This window comes from Cotesia typhae, unplaced genomic scaffold (genome assembly GCF_013202065.1).
Source record: "Cotesia typhae breed Kobodo isofemale line unplaced genomic scaffold, CoteBio_Ctyphae scaffold_152, whole genome shotgun sequence".
NCBI lineage: Eukaryota > Metazoa > Arthropoda > Insecta > Hymenoptera > Braconidae > Cotesia > Cotesia typhae.
This window is the reverse complement of record NW_027423776.1, coordinates 6924453-6944076: the sequence shown is the minus strand read 5'-3', so window position 1 is coordinate 6944076 and position 19624 is coordinate 6924453. Positions and strand designations below refer to the sequence as shown.

At 29.6% G+C, this 19624-nt stretch overlaps 1 protein-coding gene across 1 annotated transcript in view; it reads left to right on the top strand.

The window, feature by feature from the left end:
* The window catches only part of LOC141535718 (uncharacterized), a 34028-nt gene that overhangs the window by 11827 nt on the left and 2577 nt on the right, over positions 1 to 19624 (top strand). Inside the window, exons 4-6 of the mRNA XM_074255812.1 lie at positions 3017 to 3290; positions 10237 to 10407; positions 10926 to 11002. Coding sequence (XP_074111913.1) covers positions 3017 to 3290; positions 10237 to 10407; positions 10926 to 11002 — 522 coding nt within the window. The remainder of the gene's footprint in view (positions 1 to 3016; positions 3291 to 10236; positions 10408 to 10925; positions 11003 to 19624) is intronic.

The following is a 19624-nucleotide window of genomic DNA, read 5'->3' as shown; positions in this document are numbered from 1 at the left end:
AAGTTCCTTTATTAATTAAAAAAATTTTGAGTAGTTTTTTAATTATTATATCTTTTAATTGACCAATCAGATGCCAGTAAACTTTTTTTTTAATTTCAACCTCTCTCAAAACATAAAATGTAATTTGAGAATATTTTAATATCTATGCTCATTTACTATTTTTATTAATCATTGTTTGTGTATTTATTTTTACTACTTATACACAGAAAATAATTCATTTGAATGAAGAGAGTAATTTTTGAACCAAAAAAAAAAATTTTGAAAAGTTTAATTGTCTTAAATCAAGACGTAAAATTTACTTAAAGCAAGAAAAATTTCTTAGTTTAAGAATTTTTCTTCTCAAATCAAGAAAATGAAGTTTTTCAAAATTATTTATTTGTTTCAAGTCAATTTATTTTATGTTTAGTCTCCAATTCTATCACTTTCAACGAAATTCTTGGTTTTTGTAATCTTGATTCAAGATTTTTAATCTACAATCGATAACTATGTACAATTCTCCGCCAATAAAATCAAATTATTAGATTAAATAATTTTGCTAATGTTTCCGAGGTCACTTGAAGTTTTTTATAGATTAAAAATTTTATATTACTTTACTATCGGAAGCAAAATATTAAAAACTGGTATTCTTAAGACATGTGTTACTACAATGTTATTATTAAGTTATTCACCGAAAAAAAAAAAAAAAAAAAAAAAATAAAATAAAACATTTAAACGAGTAGAGACTGAGTTAAATTAAAAGTGTTGAGACCGGCTGAGTGGAAGTTTTAATTTAATACTGTTAAATAGCTGGAATCATTATTACACCCCTTTAGCTTTTAACATTTTTAACTTAGGTAGTTCCTCACTTTACTATTGTATCGATTCCGGGCTGTTAATGTTAATTGTGGCTTTCATTGTGTTTCTGTAAATTATTTTTAGATATGTATACATATAATGTTTAACACGACATATGATGGGGAAATAAAAAGTGACTCACAGTCACAGCTACCTTTTTAAATACAATGGCATAATTTTTAACGGTTGCTATTGTGAAACGTTTTTTTTGTTAATATTTAATTTAATTTCACCTGAATTTGGTGAGCCAAGTTTTTTAATCAGTTTAATTAAGTGAGATAATAAATTTTTATCGGTACAATTTAAATATCAATTAATTCAAAATTTTAATATTAATCAGCGTGTCATTTTATCGCGGTTTGATTTTTAATAAAAACGAATATGGCCGCGAGAGCAAATATCAAATCAAATAAGTATTTATTCTAAAATATGCTTTTAAATGTGTTGTTTATTTTATATGTATATTTTTAGTTAAAAAGTAATTTAGATTCACTGTTTATTGCGAAAAATATCAAGTATTTAAATAATACAATTTTTTTATTTTGGAAGAAAAAATGAAAAATTTTATGGAGTTTTTTTTTATTAAGTATTTTTATAATTATTGTAAATTAAATTGAATATCACTTTTAATATGTCCATTCCAATGAATGTAAATTTAATTTCAATAATGATAATTATATTTGTTTAATTCAAAAAAATTTACTGTAATTGACATAATCAAAAATGTTTAATGAAGCAATAATTCTTTGATTGAAAAATAAATATTTTTTATTTAAACAAAACATTTGATACATTATAATACTTTTAATTAAAAATAATAATATTTTTTATGAAATAATAATAAATAATTCTTAATTTAAATTAAGATTTTTCATTTCTTATTTTTTTTTTAAAAGAAATTTCCAAATTTTTTGTTGAACTAAAAATTTCCAACAAAAATATAAAATTATTTATTCTGTAAAATCCCAATTAAGATTTTCCAATTAATTTATCTTTCATCAAAAGATTTCAAAAATTTTTTACTTTTACTCAATACATTAAATATCAACATTTCTTAAAACAAAATATTTTAGTTTCTTCTTCTCACAATATTCACAATCACCAATCAATATTCGTTAATCTGTAACAATCACCCCAACGTAAATAACAACCTAAAAATGTCTCACAATTGATTACTTATCTGCCGACAATTACATTTGAGTCATAGAAATTGCATACAATGATAAAAATATAATTACACATCTAAGTACTCATTACCAATACCCACTACTGCAACTATAATTGTTATCATTTTTTTGTAGTCATTTTCGAGCAATGACTAATGCTTTACTGGAAGTAGTAATCACCTAATTATGATTAAATGTTATTTCACAGCAGTAAAACTCATCAATTTAGCAAACACATTAAAATATTTTATTTTTCCGCTCCACTTTATCCCTCCCTTTTTTCCAAAAAAAAAAAAAAAAAAAAAAAAAAAAAAGAATAAATAATTAGTATCAAATTTTAAATTTTCATTAACTTACATCACATCCGTCCAAAAAATCATTTTCTAAAAAATACTCTATTGAATTTTTGTTGATATTTAATTTAATACAAGGAACAGAGTTCTATTCCAAAAATACAGTCTAACAATTTGTATTTTATTAACATTTGTATCCTAAAAAATAAAAAGGTGTGACCCTGTCAAAAGACGAAAAATTCAGCGCTTAATTCTGTTGTTGGCAGGTGTCCTTACATATATATACATATATATACGTCCTCGGACTCTCATACCCCTTGCTGTTTTTCTCAAGGCCTCGACCAACTAACCACTCGGTCTTTAGGCCTAACATCTAATACAACAAATAAAATTTATTTATCCTGGCATATAATGTGTGATAGGATAACGTATAACATATAGCACATAGCATGTTCTCCGCGGGGGTATTCCCAGACGTTTTTCTCAAGAGACTATGCCAGTTTTTCCATTACACGATTCTAGTGACATAACCCCAGGGAACTTATGCTAACGTTGTCACCCATGTTGTTGTAGTCGTAACTCCCCCATCTATTTTATGTTTCACCTTAGCCTTGTACATAAAAGTGTTTTTTTAACGTTAGTTTTTGACCAAGTTAAAATTTGGAAACACACTTATAAAAAAGCGAGAATCCTTGACGTTAATTTTTTTTCTTCTTTTTGCAGACGCATGTTCCCGACATGCAGAGTCTCGTTCAGCGACTTGAAGCCAGAAGCGCGTTACGCCGTACTTATGGACATTGTCCCAGTTGATGACAAACGCTACCGGTACGCTTATCACAGGAGTTCCTGGTTAGTCGCTGGAAAAGCTGATCCTCCTGCACCCGCGAGACTCTATGTTCATCCTGACTCGCCGTTCACTGGGGAACAGCTTAGGAAACAGGTTGTGTCCTTTGAGAAAGTCAAACTCACCAACAATGACATGGACAAACACGGCCAGGTAATTTATTAAAACAAATTTTAAATAAATCCGCTTGAAAAAATTTTTTGATCGGTTTAAATAAATTCACTTCGAAGATTTTATTTATATTTGTTGTATTTTTTTGCCCTTGATTTTTAACATTGCATCAGTACATATCAGAAAATTTTCTCATAAGTTTTGTCGATATTAAGTAGAACCAAAGTTCTAAGAACCGGTTTTCATTTCCACCTGCTCAATTTAAAATTCTATCGTTAATATTATTGTCATTGTTATTATTAATATCAGCGTTATTATTAATAAAAATATGTAAAAGGGAGTAAACCGAGAACTATAATATCTGGAGATTATGCTCGTAATGTAAAATCGGGAACAAGCTGATGTGAATAGGATTGTCGTAGGTGTAGGTGTTTTCAAGTTGACACCCAGCCAGTTAGCACGGTGCATTAAGTGTCTATACCTATAAGCCAATAAATTGAATGAATGTTTGCCCGGAGCTTTTGTCATGACCATCGAGCCCACGCCCGCTTGCTTTCTTTTCTCTCCTCGCTACTTATGTGTATAAGTGTGTTTTATATTGTACACATACATATATCAGGATCCTTTTCATCCGAATCAGCTTACCTCTTTCTCACATCCTCATACACGTGATAATATTTTATAACCCGTGTTAGTGGTAGTCATCAACTGTATGAATTATGCCTATGTATCATCATCATAAGTAGCTACGGTTGATGATACACACCTACGGATCACCAACAAGTGATTAAGATAGTAAACTTAGATACTTTTGTGTATATATCCTTTTCACCGAAAAAATTTTCATTTTTTGTTATTTTGGTAATTGCTTTTTAAAATTAGTTTTTGGAAATTTTGTTTGACGAATTACTTTTTTGAAATTAGATCTAAAATAAAAATATTTTAAAAATTTGGTACAGTAAATTTTGAAAAATTCGAACTGAAATTTCCAAAAAAAAAATTTTTTTGTAACTTGTAAATTAATGGTAACATTAAAAAAAAAATTTGTTTGCATACGGCGCAAATCATTTTCGTGCAAAAAAATTTTTGCATATATTTAGAATATAATTCATAAATTAAAAATAAAAAATACAAGGCGATAAACAGCGAAACCAGCAAAATCAGTATGTATACCATTCGTATAGTAAAGTTGGAGCCACGTAATGCCAGTCAAGTATCTCAAGAGTAAATGAGAGACATACTCAAGTGGTATAGCATATAATAGTTCTCGCTGTATAGATTATTGTATATAGACTCAACCGCGTGTATGATATCATATAGAATAATAATAATAATCACAATACTACTACTAATAATAATAATACTACTACTACCGATGAAAATGAGCATTCCTTTTGCTATGCATAGTGCCCATGCCACTATTTCATCGTGCTCGTATGACGTGATATTATAAAGTATGATGTGTATATAAGAGTTTTTATAAAAAAAAAAAAAAAAAATAAAAAAAGTGAATATGAAGGACCCCCGTCTGTGAATTGCTACTACGTGGTGGTCCAAAACCCAACTGTCTGATGGCGAGGATAAAAGTCTGTTTCATACCTGATGGAATTTATTTTTTTTATTTGACTCTGATATTCACACTATACATGTACATACGTGCGTACCTTTTATTTTCATTGATATTTTTAACAAAATAAAATGAAATAAAATTAAATAATTTAACTTGGCACTTTGTAAGAGACGCTTCTCGTGTTACGTTTCACGTCTTGTTATGTATAATATATTTCTATGGAAAAATTAACGTTTGGTTAATAAGTGTGTGTGAGTAAATTCTCACGGTTTTGAGTGTTACATTTCTTGGGGACACAGGAGTAATATGTTAAATGTAACACGTAAAAAGGTGAATACCAAAATTGATTATATTTTTTTTTGCGTGCATGGGAATTCATTGCAAAATTTTTTTGAATTATAATTTATTTAGGATTTTCGGGGTAGAACTTAAAAGCTCAGAACTTATTGACAATTATTTGCGTGTACACTGATAAAAAAATTGACGACTCAAGAGCCAAACTTTTGAACGAAGACTTCCATTTTGAAAAAAAAAAAAAAAAAAAAAAAAAGAGTCAAGTCAATTTTTTTACCAGTGTATGTATGCCTTAGATTGATCTTTGATGTTTGTATTTTGTATTCGCAACATTTAAGATACCGTACGTTTTATTGGTTTGTTATCAGGGTCACGCGGATAACCTTATTTCGCTGTAGTATAATATAGTAGTATATGCTTTGGCTTTAATAGTCGATTATGAGTACTAGTATTGTGAAATACTCTAAATCGATTGATTTATAACTCTTTAAATTATCACTTCCGCTCATTAAGGAGTTTAATTATCTTTTGTGATAGTTTTTAACGTTTTGCCGGGGAGTCTTTATCGTTTCTGAGAAATCGTCAAATAAATTTTCAATTAAATTTTTTAAGTTAGATTTGGAGTTCTTATTTTTTTTTTTATTCATTTAAGCTCGATAATAGGGTCACTAGGTAGTACAGAAGTCTTACAAGAAATTAGATAGTGAAATGATTAATGGGGATTTTTTCACCGAGTACGTTCATCATTGACTACATTGTTGCTATCAATTATAATAACAGTAATTAATTAAGTTTTTTTTTTTTTGGAATTAGTCAAATTTTTTTAGAATTTTTGAACTTGTCGAGTAAATAGTTGAATAATAATTTTTGATGCGAAAATTCAGCTACGTAATGAAAAATTATTCAAATTTTTGTTTATTTGAAATTTTAATACTGAAATTGACAAAATCTAACATTAAAGAAAAATAAAAACTAAATGGTGATATTTTAAAAAATTTATGTGCAAAATAAATGTTAAAGGCTAATTTTGTTAAATAAAAAACTTCTCAATTTGTATTCGAGTGTATGAGTTATGAAGTTTGGAGTTATGAATTGTCTGGTATAAAAAAGCTAGCAATTTTTTTTTCTCGCATTCTTTTAAAGAATTCTTGTTGTAGGTGTTTTATGTTTTAGTTATTTTTTGTTTATATCTTTATCGATTTACATACGCGACTGAAACTTGTGTTAGGCTTGTAAATGCGATAACACGACGATACAAACCGTGTATTTTAAATATACATATATAATATATATGTATGTGTACAGTGAGAGACCGGCCAAGCGTGTCGTGACAAGCTTCCTGGCAGAGGCCGAGGGTAAACGTCGCTTTTCTCGACAGCTTCTGGAATGAGGAGGACAGAGGAATATAAATATTATAAATAACAATAATTATCCCTGGAATTTTATCGAGTTAAGAAAATTAAGTGTGATTTGTTGTGTTATTAATTTCCAGTTTTAGTCAACATAAAAATAGTTGCGTATGGAGTAATTAATTACTCTCATTTTAGGCCTATCTAAGTTTTATATTATTTTGAGTAAATTTAGAAATGTATTCTACATAATTTTTAATATTAAATTTGTCAAAAAATTTTAATTTTCGATCTAAAAACTTTTTTATCTTTTATTTGTTGAGAAAAAATTTTTTTTTTAATTTTAGTGAAAAATTTGAAGGTTTTAAAATGGAAAATTAAAAACTTTTGATAAAAATATTGAAATAAAATTGACGTAAATAAATTCTAATTTTCTTATAAAAGTTAAAAAAAAAATAAGCTTGTTCAATTTTTATTAAAAAATTACAATAGCATAATGTCAAATTTATGATAAAATTATATTTGTTTTAAAATCGTAATTTTTTATAAAATTTGTAATATACATTAAAATTTTTTTGCATTTAATTAAAAAACAATTGTCATTTTTTATTTCAAATATTCTTATATTAATTTTTTTTAAACAAACCTAAAAAGCGACAAAAAATTTTCTTATCAGATAAATGAGTGTCATTACACCTGGAGGTCAAGGATGTATAGAAAAAAAAAATGATGAAAGTACCCAGTACAGTAGCAAATCGATATTTAATTGGTCTGCGTCTGGTAGGCTCTAAACTTTTATATTAGTCTTCTCAGAGGATGACGGTGTATAAAAATGTAATGATTGAAAAAGGTGTAGCCGGAGTAGAGCACGTTAAAAAATATAATGTAGCGAAATAAAAAATCTAAACGAGTGAGTGGTTATAAATCACGCGTGTAATGCCGCTATCAACGTGTATTACATGGATGGCGCGTTGTTTGATAAATCACCACATGCAAATCACGATCTTCAATACTTGGTAGCACCGATTATCACTGGATATATAAATACATATAAATATGATACAAGCAGAGCTAGAGTGTGTGTAATATTTTTTTTTTTTTTTTTTTAGAGAAAGTTTCTAATAGGCGTCAAATAGAGAGCAAAAAAAAATATGAATGATAATGGTAACTTTGTTTATGGATTATTGATTGACATATATTTATTGAAATAAAAATGATAAATCAGAAGTATCTTGTCGCAATAAATATCCAATAATTATAGAACAGTAGGATGAAATTAAAAAAAAAATTCAATGCGTAATTAGTTGAATTATAAAAAAAAGTAATTTACTTGATGATTTATGTGATTATTTACACTAATGAATATTTCTTAAGATACACTCGTGGCCTTTATATTAGTCAGCTACCGTAAGTCATTTGTATATGGCTGGCATCATCAGTAGCCACTCGTGTTTCTTGTTCATATTTGCACAGTCTTACCGAAATAAAAAGGAATAAAAAAATTTTTTTAAAATAGTATAGGCGATAGCCCATAGGTGACTCCAAGGAGCAAGGAGAAAATCAAGAGAATTTGTTGTATATACAAAATACATATACATATATATAAAAATATAAAATATAAATATATAAAAGTCATGACGTTGGAAGAATTTACCGGATGTACTCGAGTATGATTATGATAATTTATCGTTCATATCTCGAAGACTAAAAATTCAAGGGGAAAAAAATGTGTACCTATACTCGTGTATCGTGTATTTAATATATATTAATAATATCTGTATGTATGTGGATATGTGAATATGAATATACATTTATAGATGTATACACTTAACGCACCGGGCTTTTAAGTCAAGTAAGTCATCGAATTAAAGATAGCTATGACAGGTTTATCAGATGCCAAGAGGTTTTCTTTCTCTCTTCTCACCTATGTATAAATGTAAATTAGTTTTATCAAGTACGCGTACTAAGCCTGTGTGCGTGTGTTGTGGATATGGATGTGGTAAAATAAAAGAACAAGATCCTAAGGTGGCTGTTATGAGTCCCCAAAGCTTTAGGCCACCTGCGGGCCGTTAAACAGTTTCAACAGTTGCGGAGAATGCTTACAGCCGCTGTCATATTTTATATTAGCGATAATACATGTAACTTTTAGCTTTCCGTTCTATTTTCTCATAACTTATTTATTTCATTTATTTTTTTTATTTTTTTTTTTTTTCAAAAATAATAATAATAATGTCATGTAAAAATCGAGAGAAAATTCTCACTCCCATAACTCTGAGTATCGGAGTAAAGAAATAAAACAAGTACGGAGTTTTTTTTTTTAGCGGAGTGGAAATGTTTTTACTCAAACAAGTCTCAGATGCAAAATTGCTCAAAAATACTTTAAATAATTTATCTCAACTTTAATTCTGTGAATATTATAATGTAACAAGTAAATCATAATAAATTATTATTATTACGTTTAATGAAATACAATTAATTACTTTAATATTACTGCAATTTTTAAGATTTCTTAACAAAAAAATGATTAAGAAAATATATTTATATAAGTTTTACTTGAGACAAAAAAATCTTACTGAAGAAAAAAGAATAAATTATTTTTTAAAATTTCAAAAAAAAATTTTTTACAGTGTAACAATAAAATAATTATCTAAACTAAAATTTTCCCACATTTCTAAGCTTATTACAGTTGATATTTTTAATTTTATCAAGGTGTTATTTCGGTAATTACATACACGTGATAGAAATAATAGTTATGTATCAATGCGAATTTTAAAAAGATATCAAATATACAAACGATATTCCCGTATAATTCAAACTATACCACGAAGAATTACACGTCAATAGTAAGATAGCAGAGTGTCCTATATATTTAACAAATTGGTTTGTACACATACGGGTTAAAAAAAAGAGTGAAAAAAAAAAATAAAAAAATCCTTCGGTTTGATGATTTGCACGCGCTCGAGTACACATCGTTTAGGACAGGAAATCGATCATGAAGTTGACTATCGGCTCGATCGCGTGTTCACTATAAAAGCGCGTGCTCGGTTCTCGTTTGGATCACGCGAGCTTGATTCAACGTTATACGTCTGAATACATCAATGCACTTTATGTGTGTGCATACACTGAAATGAACACATGTGAACATGTGTATTTATTTATAAATGTTTTATGCATATGCATTTGCGCATTGTTCATACAGGTACAAATATATTTATCTAATATATGTATATGTATACAAATGTATATATGAGTGAGTCTAAAAGTTAGATACCCCGATAACAATTTTGATATTATGCGTCGATATACAAATGCCGTAGACTATTTTTTGATGTATCCATCAACGTCGCGATTTTAATTTATGGATTACATAAATTAATTATCTTTTAGGATGTATGCGGTTATAATAATGCGTGTCGTGTTATGTGTGCATGAGCGAGTGAGAGACGAACCCGAACCGGGATGTAAAGTATATATCTATATATATATATATATATATATATATATATATATATATATATATATATATATATATATATATATATATATATATATATATATATATATATATATATATATATATATATATATATATATATATATATATATATATATATATATATATATATGATGGGAGGGCAAGAGTGAAGAGAGTGAGTAAGAGGTTGTGATATGATGTGAGATCAGCTAACCGTGTTTTAATTAACGTTTTTAATTAATACATAAGTGATGTGTGTGTTTTTTGTACTAATTGTTTTTTCTTTTTATCATTTTACAGATTGTACTTAACTCGATGCATCGGTATCAGCCCAGGATACACTTAGTTAAATGTCGTGCTAAAGATGAAGATAAAAATCACAAAATAACAGATCTTCAAAAAGAGGAACATAAGACTTTTATATTTCCTGAATCAATTTTTACCGCAGTTACTGCTTATCAAAATCAGTTGGTAAGTTCATTTTAATTTATAATTATTTTAGTTATCTACTGTAGAAAGTTAAATAATCGATTTTATTTTCAAAGTAACTAAAAGATTCAATAAAAATTGTTTGTAATGAAATAAAAAGCGTCAAGTATTTTTGACAATCGGTGTTATAAAACAAGAACTCAATTTTTTGGAGCAAGATACATATTTCTTAAAGCAAGAGAATTAATTTTGTTAGAATAAGTGAAATTTCTTATGTCAAAAAAAATTTTTTTTTCGCTCAAAAAAATAATTAGGAAAAAAAATATTTTCTTAGCTCAAGTGAAACTTTTTTTTTGTATACATATAAAAACTTCAAACTATCTCTCGCCACCTATCGATCGTCACGGAACTATGTCTTGCCTCTATAATACTTATTAGAAATCTTAATTTTGTATTCTCTTTTTTCTTTTTTATAAAAACCAAACAAAATTCTGTGACAGAGATAATAAATAAAGTCCAAAATTTCTTTGATTAAAATTTTCATTTTGTCTTCTTTTCAGATAACAAAATTGAAAATCGACAGCAATCCATTCGCCAAAGGTTTCCGCGATTCCTCGCGCCTCACAGACTTCGACCGGTAAGTAACCCAAACTCTTATTATTCTCAGCTAAAACGTCCAATCTCCAATACGCCTCTTTCTTATTTTATTTTTGAACTTCTACAAAATATGAACACCAAAAAAATGAATATTGAAAAAAGCAGCTGGAGTGCTGTCTATACATTCGTCTATAAACAAATAAAAAATTCCTGTCATAATTTAGTGTTCTCACGAACGGGTTTTACACGTACACTTTAAAAAGTCAATTGACTTTTTGACTCTCTATCTCCTGCGTAGCATGATGTTGCTGCCGATGATGGCCCTGAGAGAATAAGAACTCGGAGTATAAGATAGAGAGATTCGATAAAACTCTTTATTTCCCATCATCATCATCATCATTATCATCAGGGCCCTCTCATCCTATTACCGTATATTCCCGACGAAACGTAACCCGCCCAAATTTCTCCTCCTCTTCTACAAATCAACACCTGTCGTCTATTCTACTTTTAATCTCCAAACTCAAAAATAAATATTCATCTAAAATCCTTCATTTCCTCTCTCCTTTTTGTTGCCCGAAAAATCTTTAATTCAAATCTTGAAAATTCTTATTTATATTGCGTCAATACTAAGGCAGAAGTCGAATGGCAAAATATAAAAATTTTATAGAATATAAAAATAATATCACGCACATATCAAATGACAGTATAAAAATTGCACCGATAAATGATAGCATTTTGAAGAGTTAGTAGTTTAATAACTCAATGTACTGAAAAAAAATTTTTTTTTCTCCTAAAATACAAGGGATAATCGAGCGAGGATTCTTACTGTAAGAAAACTTGTATAATCCTCACCGCAACACCAAGTTTAATCTTGGGACTAATACTCCATGGTATTATATAGGTTTAGCAAAAGTAGCAGTGGTGCCATCATTTTTCTCTTCTTTACCTTGTGTTGGTAATTATTATGCAAAGAGCAGCTGTTTATTTACAAATTTTTGAACGTTAAAAAAAGAAGCCCTTACACACTTATCAAAGTGTTGGTTAGTATTCATCAATTAATATCTGCAATTCGTGATAAGTCATCAATTAAAAAAAAAATAGGCTCCAATAAAAATATGTTTTGCTGAGGGGGATTAAACTTGGTACTGTTTTTACAAAAATACCAGAATTTTTTCACCAAAAAAAAAAAAATTACTTGAAGAAAAGATCTATTTCAAAATAAAATCAAACTAAAAGCTTTGGTCTTAAATTATTCTAGGCTTTGCACACTAATAATCTCATACGGCATTTATCGCCAGAGTCATATGGCTGATAATCCAAATGAATGCTGATAGGCCGAGGTACCAAAATTAGGTGCTCTAAATGTGTCATGATTATTCTTAGCAGCTGATGTATTTGACCGTCTAATATCCAAATCCTCTTGACTAAACCTCCATCAAATATCAAATTTTCAAATCCTGACCTATTGAACCACAAAATTTCCTTCTAATCATGAATCTCACCCCTTGAAACTCCGAAAGCTCGATATCAAAGACCCTCAGTGCGAATAAGGAATAAGGATCGAATAGAATAAAATACAATATTGTAGTGAGGTGCTGCCGCGGATAACACATAACTTTGGAGCATGCGCATTGCCTCCTTCTAAGTCGCGGCGTCGGCAAAGTTAATAAGAGAGCGGCCTTATATGCGGCAATACCGCGCATGCACCCGCCCACTTCACGCCGGCGCTGATAGATAGATGCCCCTCCGGCTATGAAAAGAAACAGGAGATACATACATACATATATATATATATTTCCCGAGCCTTTAGCTTTTGAGCGTATTTCTTTCCTTCTGTATCCTTGCAATCCTTTCTTTCTATTCGGTTCCTTCATTTGAAATCCTCTTCATTTGGGTTTCGCACGCTTTCATCCTGTTCCATTTCTTTAGTACCCTCCATCCCGAATTCTCCCCTTCCTTAAATATTATTATATTATTTAAGATTTTATTATTACTTTTTACTTTTTATCCTTTTTATTCAAAGTGCTTACGCCCTCATATTCACCGATACAACCGAACACAAGCAAAAGTACATGGCCAGTAGAGTAGACCGATCGTTCCCTGAGTGCAGCTTAAGGGCAAGGAGGGCAGAGCATTCATCTATATTAGCTTCGAGAGCAAGCGGCCTGTCATTATCGTAGCCGCCTTTTCAAGTCTCTTCTTGTCTTGTTTTTATTATTTTTGTTCTTCTTCTTCTTCTTCTGGTCCCTCACGTACGTCCAATCTCGACCAACACATCCACACGTTCAATGTGAGTGCAGATAACAGACAACAGACATTCTGAACTGATCCACCATCAACACATCTACTCACGGGCCCATTAGCACTTCGCATTACCTTTCCCCACATGCTCTATACCGTCAAAACAGAACGTTAACCAACATTTTTTTACCAAAACTACTCCTGGCTCCTTTGCCTAGGGTGAGAAAGCCGCGGGGTTACCTGCCGAGTGATCAAGCTCTACTAATAACTGCTGTTTAAAGGCTAATGCAAAATATCATCATCCTTTGATGATTCTTAAACATTTAACTGGCCACAGGCTTTTTTCTTACAGTCAATTGAAATTTGTGGATAATTGTTTCTTACAAGATTTAAAATAAATGCGACATTCAAATCTTCCAGATGTGTGAGTCTTATATTCTTTAACTTTTGAATCTAACGTTAAATATCTAATGAAATTTTGATTAGTGATCTTTAAACATTAAATTTGGGATCAAGAAGAAATTGTTGATTTAAATTAATTTTTTTTTTTATTGGGTTAAGCCTAGAATAGTCAGAAAAAGCTGATATTTTGGTCAATATACGGAAAAAAATAATGTAGTATAAAAACAAAATTTCTTTTAAAATATTAATTCAAAAAACAAATTTTTTTTGCCAATTACAATTTTTGTATCACTTGAAGAGATTTTTAAACTACTTTCACTTCATGTTCAAATCTTTTGAACATACATCTAATGATCTTGAAAATTAGTACACCAAAATTTGTTCAATCTCAAAAAGTTTAGTTTAAATCACAGTTTGTACATCTCTCCTCAGGGTCATTAAAGGATTAACGTAGTTTTTTTGAATTAACTAATTTTGATCTAACATCAGTGATAGCCTAATAATCATTTTGAGTTTCGATAACTCGAATTCCCTCCAAAATATTCCTCTGCTTAAAGTTGGCAAAAAATATGAGGGTAATAATGATGATAATCGTTTGTGCGATTAACCCTTGAGTAAAAACTGGGACTCCCGTGTATATGATATAGTATTATATTATATTATCGAGTACCTCAACTTGAGTTTGAGTATAAATAAAAGTCGTGTTAAAATAAAACAAGATGATGAGGTATACATCACATCACATCGTCCCATACCAGATCCCAGAGGAATGGACGTAGAAGATGAAGCGAGTGTAACGGCGAAGAAATTAATAGCCATAAAATATGAATAGAAATTAGCAGGTTCGGGGTGGCGTGACGCGTTTGCTCGCTCATTTCCTTTCGGCGCGTTGAAAAACAACAAAACAACAAAATATCGTTCGAGCCTGTAATTTACCCGGCTGCCGCCGACCGCGCCGGTTACTCTCTCTTGCACCCGTACAAGAAACTCTCCATCACGAAGTACATGAACATCTTATGAACCAGCTTACGTGTCTCTCAACACACTTACACTCACACACTATTGTCTTGATACATACAAGTTTGCCTTCAGATTTTTTTTCCATTTACCTTTAAATTGATAAAAAAATTCACCATCACCATAAGCTATTAAGGGAATTCAAATTCGATTTTTATTGTATCAATTTTATCATTTGCTATCTATTTTATCATTTTTTTGCACAGAAAAAAAAATTTACTTGAATCAAGTAAATAATTTTGAAAAACTTCATCTTCTTGATTTGAGTGGAAAAATTTTTAAACGAAGAAATTTTTCTTGGGTTTGAAATGAGATAGAAATATTGAAAATTATTTTAAACCAGAAAAAAAAATTGAAAAAATCATACCCTCCATTTTTAACCAAACGCGGAATCGAACCCTAGACCATAGAGTCGATGAATCGACTCATCAACGCTCAAGTATCCAATCGCACTATTCTTAAAAAAAATTATTTCTGTGTTGTAATTGCGAATGTCCAAGGCGTGTATTAGATTTAGATTTGAATCTTTTTTAGGAACACTAAGATTTTTTATTATCAATCCGAGGACCTTCAAATGGGTAAGAAGCCGAGTCGAAGTGAAGAGTCTCGTGGGATTAAAGTCCGAGGAGAGGCATATGATAGAGTAGGGAATCATATACCGGGGTGTAACCTATTATTATCCTACCACTTATCTAATAGCTTATATGTCAGCTCGAGGGTGAAAAATAACAGTCCGATGGAATTCGAATATTATTGCTCCGAACTAGTCTCTGTCTGCAAAAAATTTTTATTATTTATGTATTTAGCGCTAGTTTTACTAGAGATTTTTGGTTAATGTGTTTTTGAGAAATTCGGCTATGGAAATTATAGGGGGAGCTTTTGGAAGTTAAAGATCCACTAATGACATAATGATAATTATATAGATATTTATCTAATAGCGGTTTGGGTTCGAAATGTTTGTCAATAAAAAATTCTTTTAATTTCATTAAAAATTTATGACATTGATATTTTTGGCATTTGATCTAAAATTTTTATTCATAGTTTTTAACAATATCGAAATAAGGAATCTTTTGGAAATTCATTTAATTAAAAAATTCTTTGATTTTTTTTAACTTTAGTTTAGTGGAAAATTTTTGGTTAAAAAATGATATTTGTTAGTTTTTTTCAACTAGAGCCAAATATAATAATGTAAACATGGAAAATTGATTATTGTAACTTTCAAATGAAATTAAACTGACGGATTTATAAACAGAGATAGCAGTTATAAATTTTTAGTTGATTTCCTGTTGAATTATTTATTACTTTAAAAATATCAGAGGTTTGAGTGATTAATATTTCACTGCTAAAAATTGCAGTTTGTAATTTTTTCTTGCAAATTATTTGATGATAAAAAAAAATATATTAGTCTATGAATTATTTCTCAAGTTTTCTGCATCGAAACCTGCAATTATTTTGAAGACATGCAAAACATATAATCACAAAATGAACTTTTGAATAGGATTGCGTGCTAAAATACTAAATAACATAGCAATTAGTTACATTATACTAAAATGGATACTTTGTATCTATCTCATGGATAAAAATCCTTTCAGAAGATGCATTCTTATGAATGACAACAAAAACAAAAAATAAAGAAGTTAATCTACAACAATTTTCTTGATGAATGGAGAATAGTTCACTTGATCGATTTTTAAATATAATGATTTATATAATTACGAATTTCTATTTTTATACCTAACACGAATTATCGAACGGAAAGAATTGAATAGTAAAAATTATCATCTAGTTAGTCTAAAGTTTTTTTAAATTTAGCTAGATAGAAAAAAATATTACGATACTTTCATACAGAAATTTCTATTGATGATGACTTTAAATTACAAAATTACAAAAAAATTTTTATTATAGATAATATAATTAAATTTTCTCCGTGGAATAATAAAAATTAAATTTTTGTCGAATTGATTATTATAAAAATAACACATGGGGACGCTCAGGTGTTCTTCGCGTGGATCATGTCGTCGCGTTTGAAGCGGCTCTTTAAAAAAAATGTTAACTGAAAAAAAATAATAATAAAGTGTCTAAAGAGCCGATACTTCACACACTTAAACTGTCTTTCGTGTGTAATATCGTGACGATCGGGCGACCTGATCATGTGTAAAATGAGAGGATCGCGTGTGATGTAAGTGAGAAAAGCGATGATGAGAAGAGCATCATCATCATCATCCTCATTCTCATCATCCACCTCATGTACGTGGTAGATGGAAGATGGAAGCGTTTGTATCACGATTGATCTTTTTCCATGCAACGTGTAATGAATCGTCATTAACGGCAATCTTTTGCATACTCCTTATAATAACGTGTTCGGCTTCTATTAGCAGAATAAAATATTATAAATTTATAAGTATTTTATTTCTTATTTTAATTCTTATGGACCGAAGGATGTGTTGGTAGCATTTTCTTGAGGTGATGGGAGGAGTTGCAGATTTGAAATCTTTGATGTCTTTTACTTAATCATCGAGCTCTATACATATTTAAACAGCGTCTCTTTCTTTAGTTCATGCATAGAGATGTTTTTTGTGACGTGCCATGGGTGTGAGTGATTCATAGTTCATTATCTATTTATACCTCTGATCTGTACTTGTTTTGGGATAATCATCAAAATTTGGGGTCTAATGTTAAGCATTGAAGATTGTTTTTGTGGTGAAAGCAAAAAAAAATTTTTGTTGAGAAAATATGAGCAAAGAAGTGAATTTTAATCATTGGGGACAAGCTTGAATGGTTGCGGGGAGGTGTGACAAAAATTATTCTAAAATTCAATTAAGGCTTTTGGTAACAATTTTTTCTGTTAAAAAAAAATTAAAATATTACTAGAAAATACTCAAATTATGTCACGGTTAAATTAAAAAAAATTTTTGAATCTTTAAATTTCAATTTTAAAATTGTCACGCTCGTGCTTCCTTAATCAATGTGAATTTTTAATATAAATATTGCTTTTTTTTTTCACGGTACCTAAGACCTTCTGGGATCAAAGACATCTGAATGTTGAATTACAAAAGCATAGAAGGAAATAACTGTTAATGAACAGCTTGAGCCCTGTGAGACTCAATATCGTGAATGATTGTAATTATAATTTTTTATTGTTCCTTCTTGTTCATATGTATAATATAAATATGAGCGAGGAAGCTTCATGAAAACATTATAAGATAATTCAAGGCTAAGATTGCATCCGAGGGCCCGCTCGGATTAGTCTATTATAATGCACCAGAGCTGCGTCATTTCCGTTTAGCTCTCATCTACTCTTCACTTTATGATCCCACATCTATATTCATTTTTTATTATTCTATTTGTATAGACGTAATTGAGCTTTGCAATTTCCTTAAAAATTTTTTGATTAACTGATTATGAGGAAATTAAGTAATTTCAATGCTTAAGTTCCATAATTTCTTTTTGTTATTTTATGTTTAAAATAATTGAATTTTAAAATGGTTTACTTCACGGTCACTTAATTGTTTATACCGTAAAAAATTGAAAAATAAATATTTCAACATTTTTTTTTTTAAATTAAATATTTTGTTATCTTAAAATTGTTAGTAAAATGTCCTTACATAATTTTAGCAAGTGATATAATTTTTTTTTTTTGAGATTGAATGAATAATTTTAATTTTTTCATATTTTTAAAAAATTTTTATAAAAAAAAATTTTGAAATTTATTTTTTTTCTATTTAATAAAAAGAAAATATATAATTTTATTAAAAAAAAAAAATATCCAAATATTTTTATGGATTGAAGTATTGAACATCTAACTTCAGATTCGAAAATATAATTTTTTTATTTTAAAAAAGAGCAAAATAAAAAAAAGTAAACTAAAAAAAAATTTTTTTAATAAATTTTCTAATTTAGGCATTTTTGGAAAAAAAAAAAAAAATTCAAATTAAAAAAAAATCATTTTCAGCAACAGAAAAATCAATTATTTATTATTGATCACATTTTAAAATTCTTGCTCCTCTCAAGAGTTTGAAGTTGTACGAAGCAGAGCAAATTAAACCGGCGGCGATAAAAAAAGAAAAATCAATTGAAGCAGTTTGGGGTGGCAGTGGCCGGACTAATAGACATTGAAAGCTCTTTAGTGGTGATATTTCACCGGAACGTGTGAGAAAAGAAATGGAGTAAGGACATGTAGAACCAGTGGACATGACGGTGTGTGGTCCGGCACGTTCAGTGAAGGAACGATTAGCCCCAGGCACCAACCCTAATCCCTTCCTTCCTCTTTTACATTTAACTTTTACTTTTACTTGTACTTTTTCTTTCTCTTGTAAAAAAAATTTTTATACGTCTTACATCCGCAGACAACTGGTTGGATGGATAAAAGCAACCCACCTTGTACCTCAATGTTCCTCAGATTGAGTTCGGAGGCACGAGGACTCATACTCGTATCGTAATATACAGGGTTTAGGTCTCTATCGCACACGTTATACATTACACATTTTATGCCATATACATGCGCGCGCGCGCGCGCGCGCGCGCGCGCGCGCGTGTGTGTGTGTGTGTGTGTGTGTGTGTGTGTGTGTGTGTGTGTGTGTGTGTGTGTGTGTGTGTGTGTGTGTGTGTGTGTGTGTGTGTGTGTGTGTGTGTGTGTGTGTGTGTGTGTGTAAATGTATGAAGAAGTAAAGGGAGATTGGTATCAAGTTACATGCTAAGCAGCATGCCCGTTGTAACCGAGACGCGTTAACTTGGCACACCGGATCCATTGTTCTCTTTTTTATTTATTTTATTTATTCTTAAAACTCAATTCTCATCTACTGGTTTCCATCATTCAAATCCAATGAAAATAACAATCCAAAGTCCTTTGTTAAGACAAATCAAAACCCAACATACATGCACACATCACTTGCTGAAAATTAAATCAATTCTGAGTAACAAACAAAAACGATTGTAAATTATTTATTTTAGTTCTTTTAATATTATTACTTTTTATTTTAAGAGAAATTTGAGAGTCGGCTTA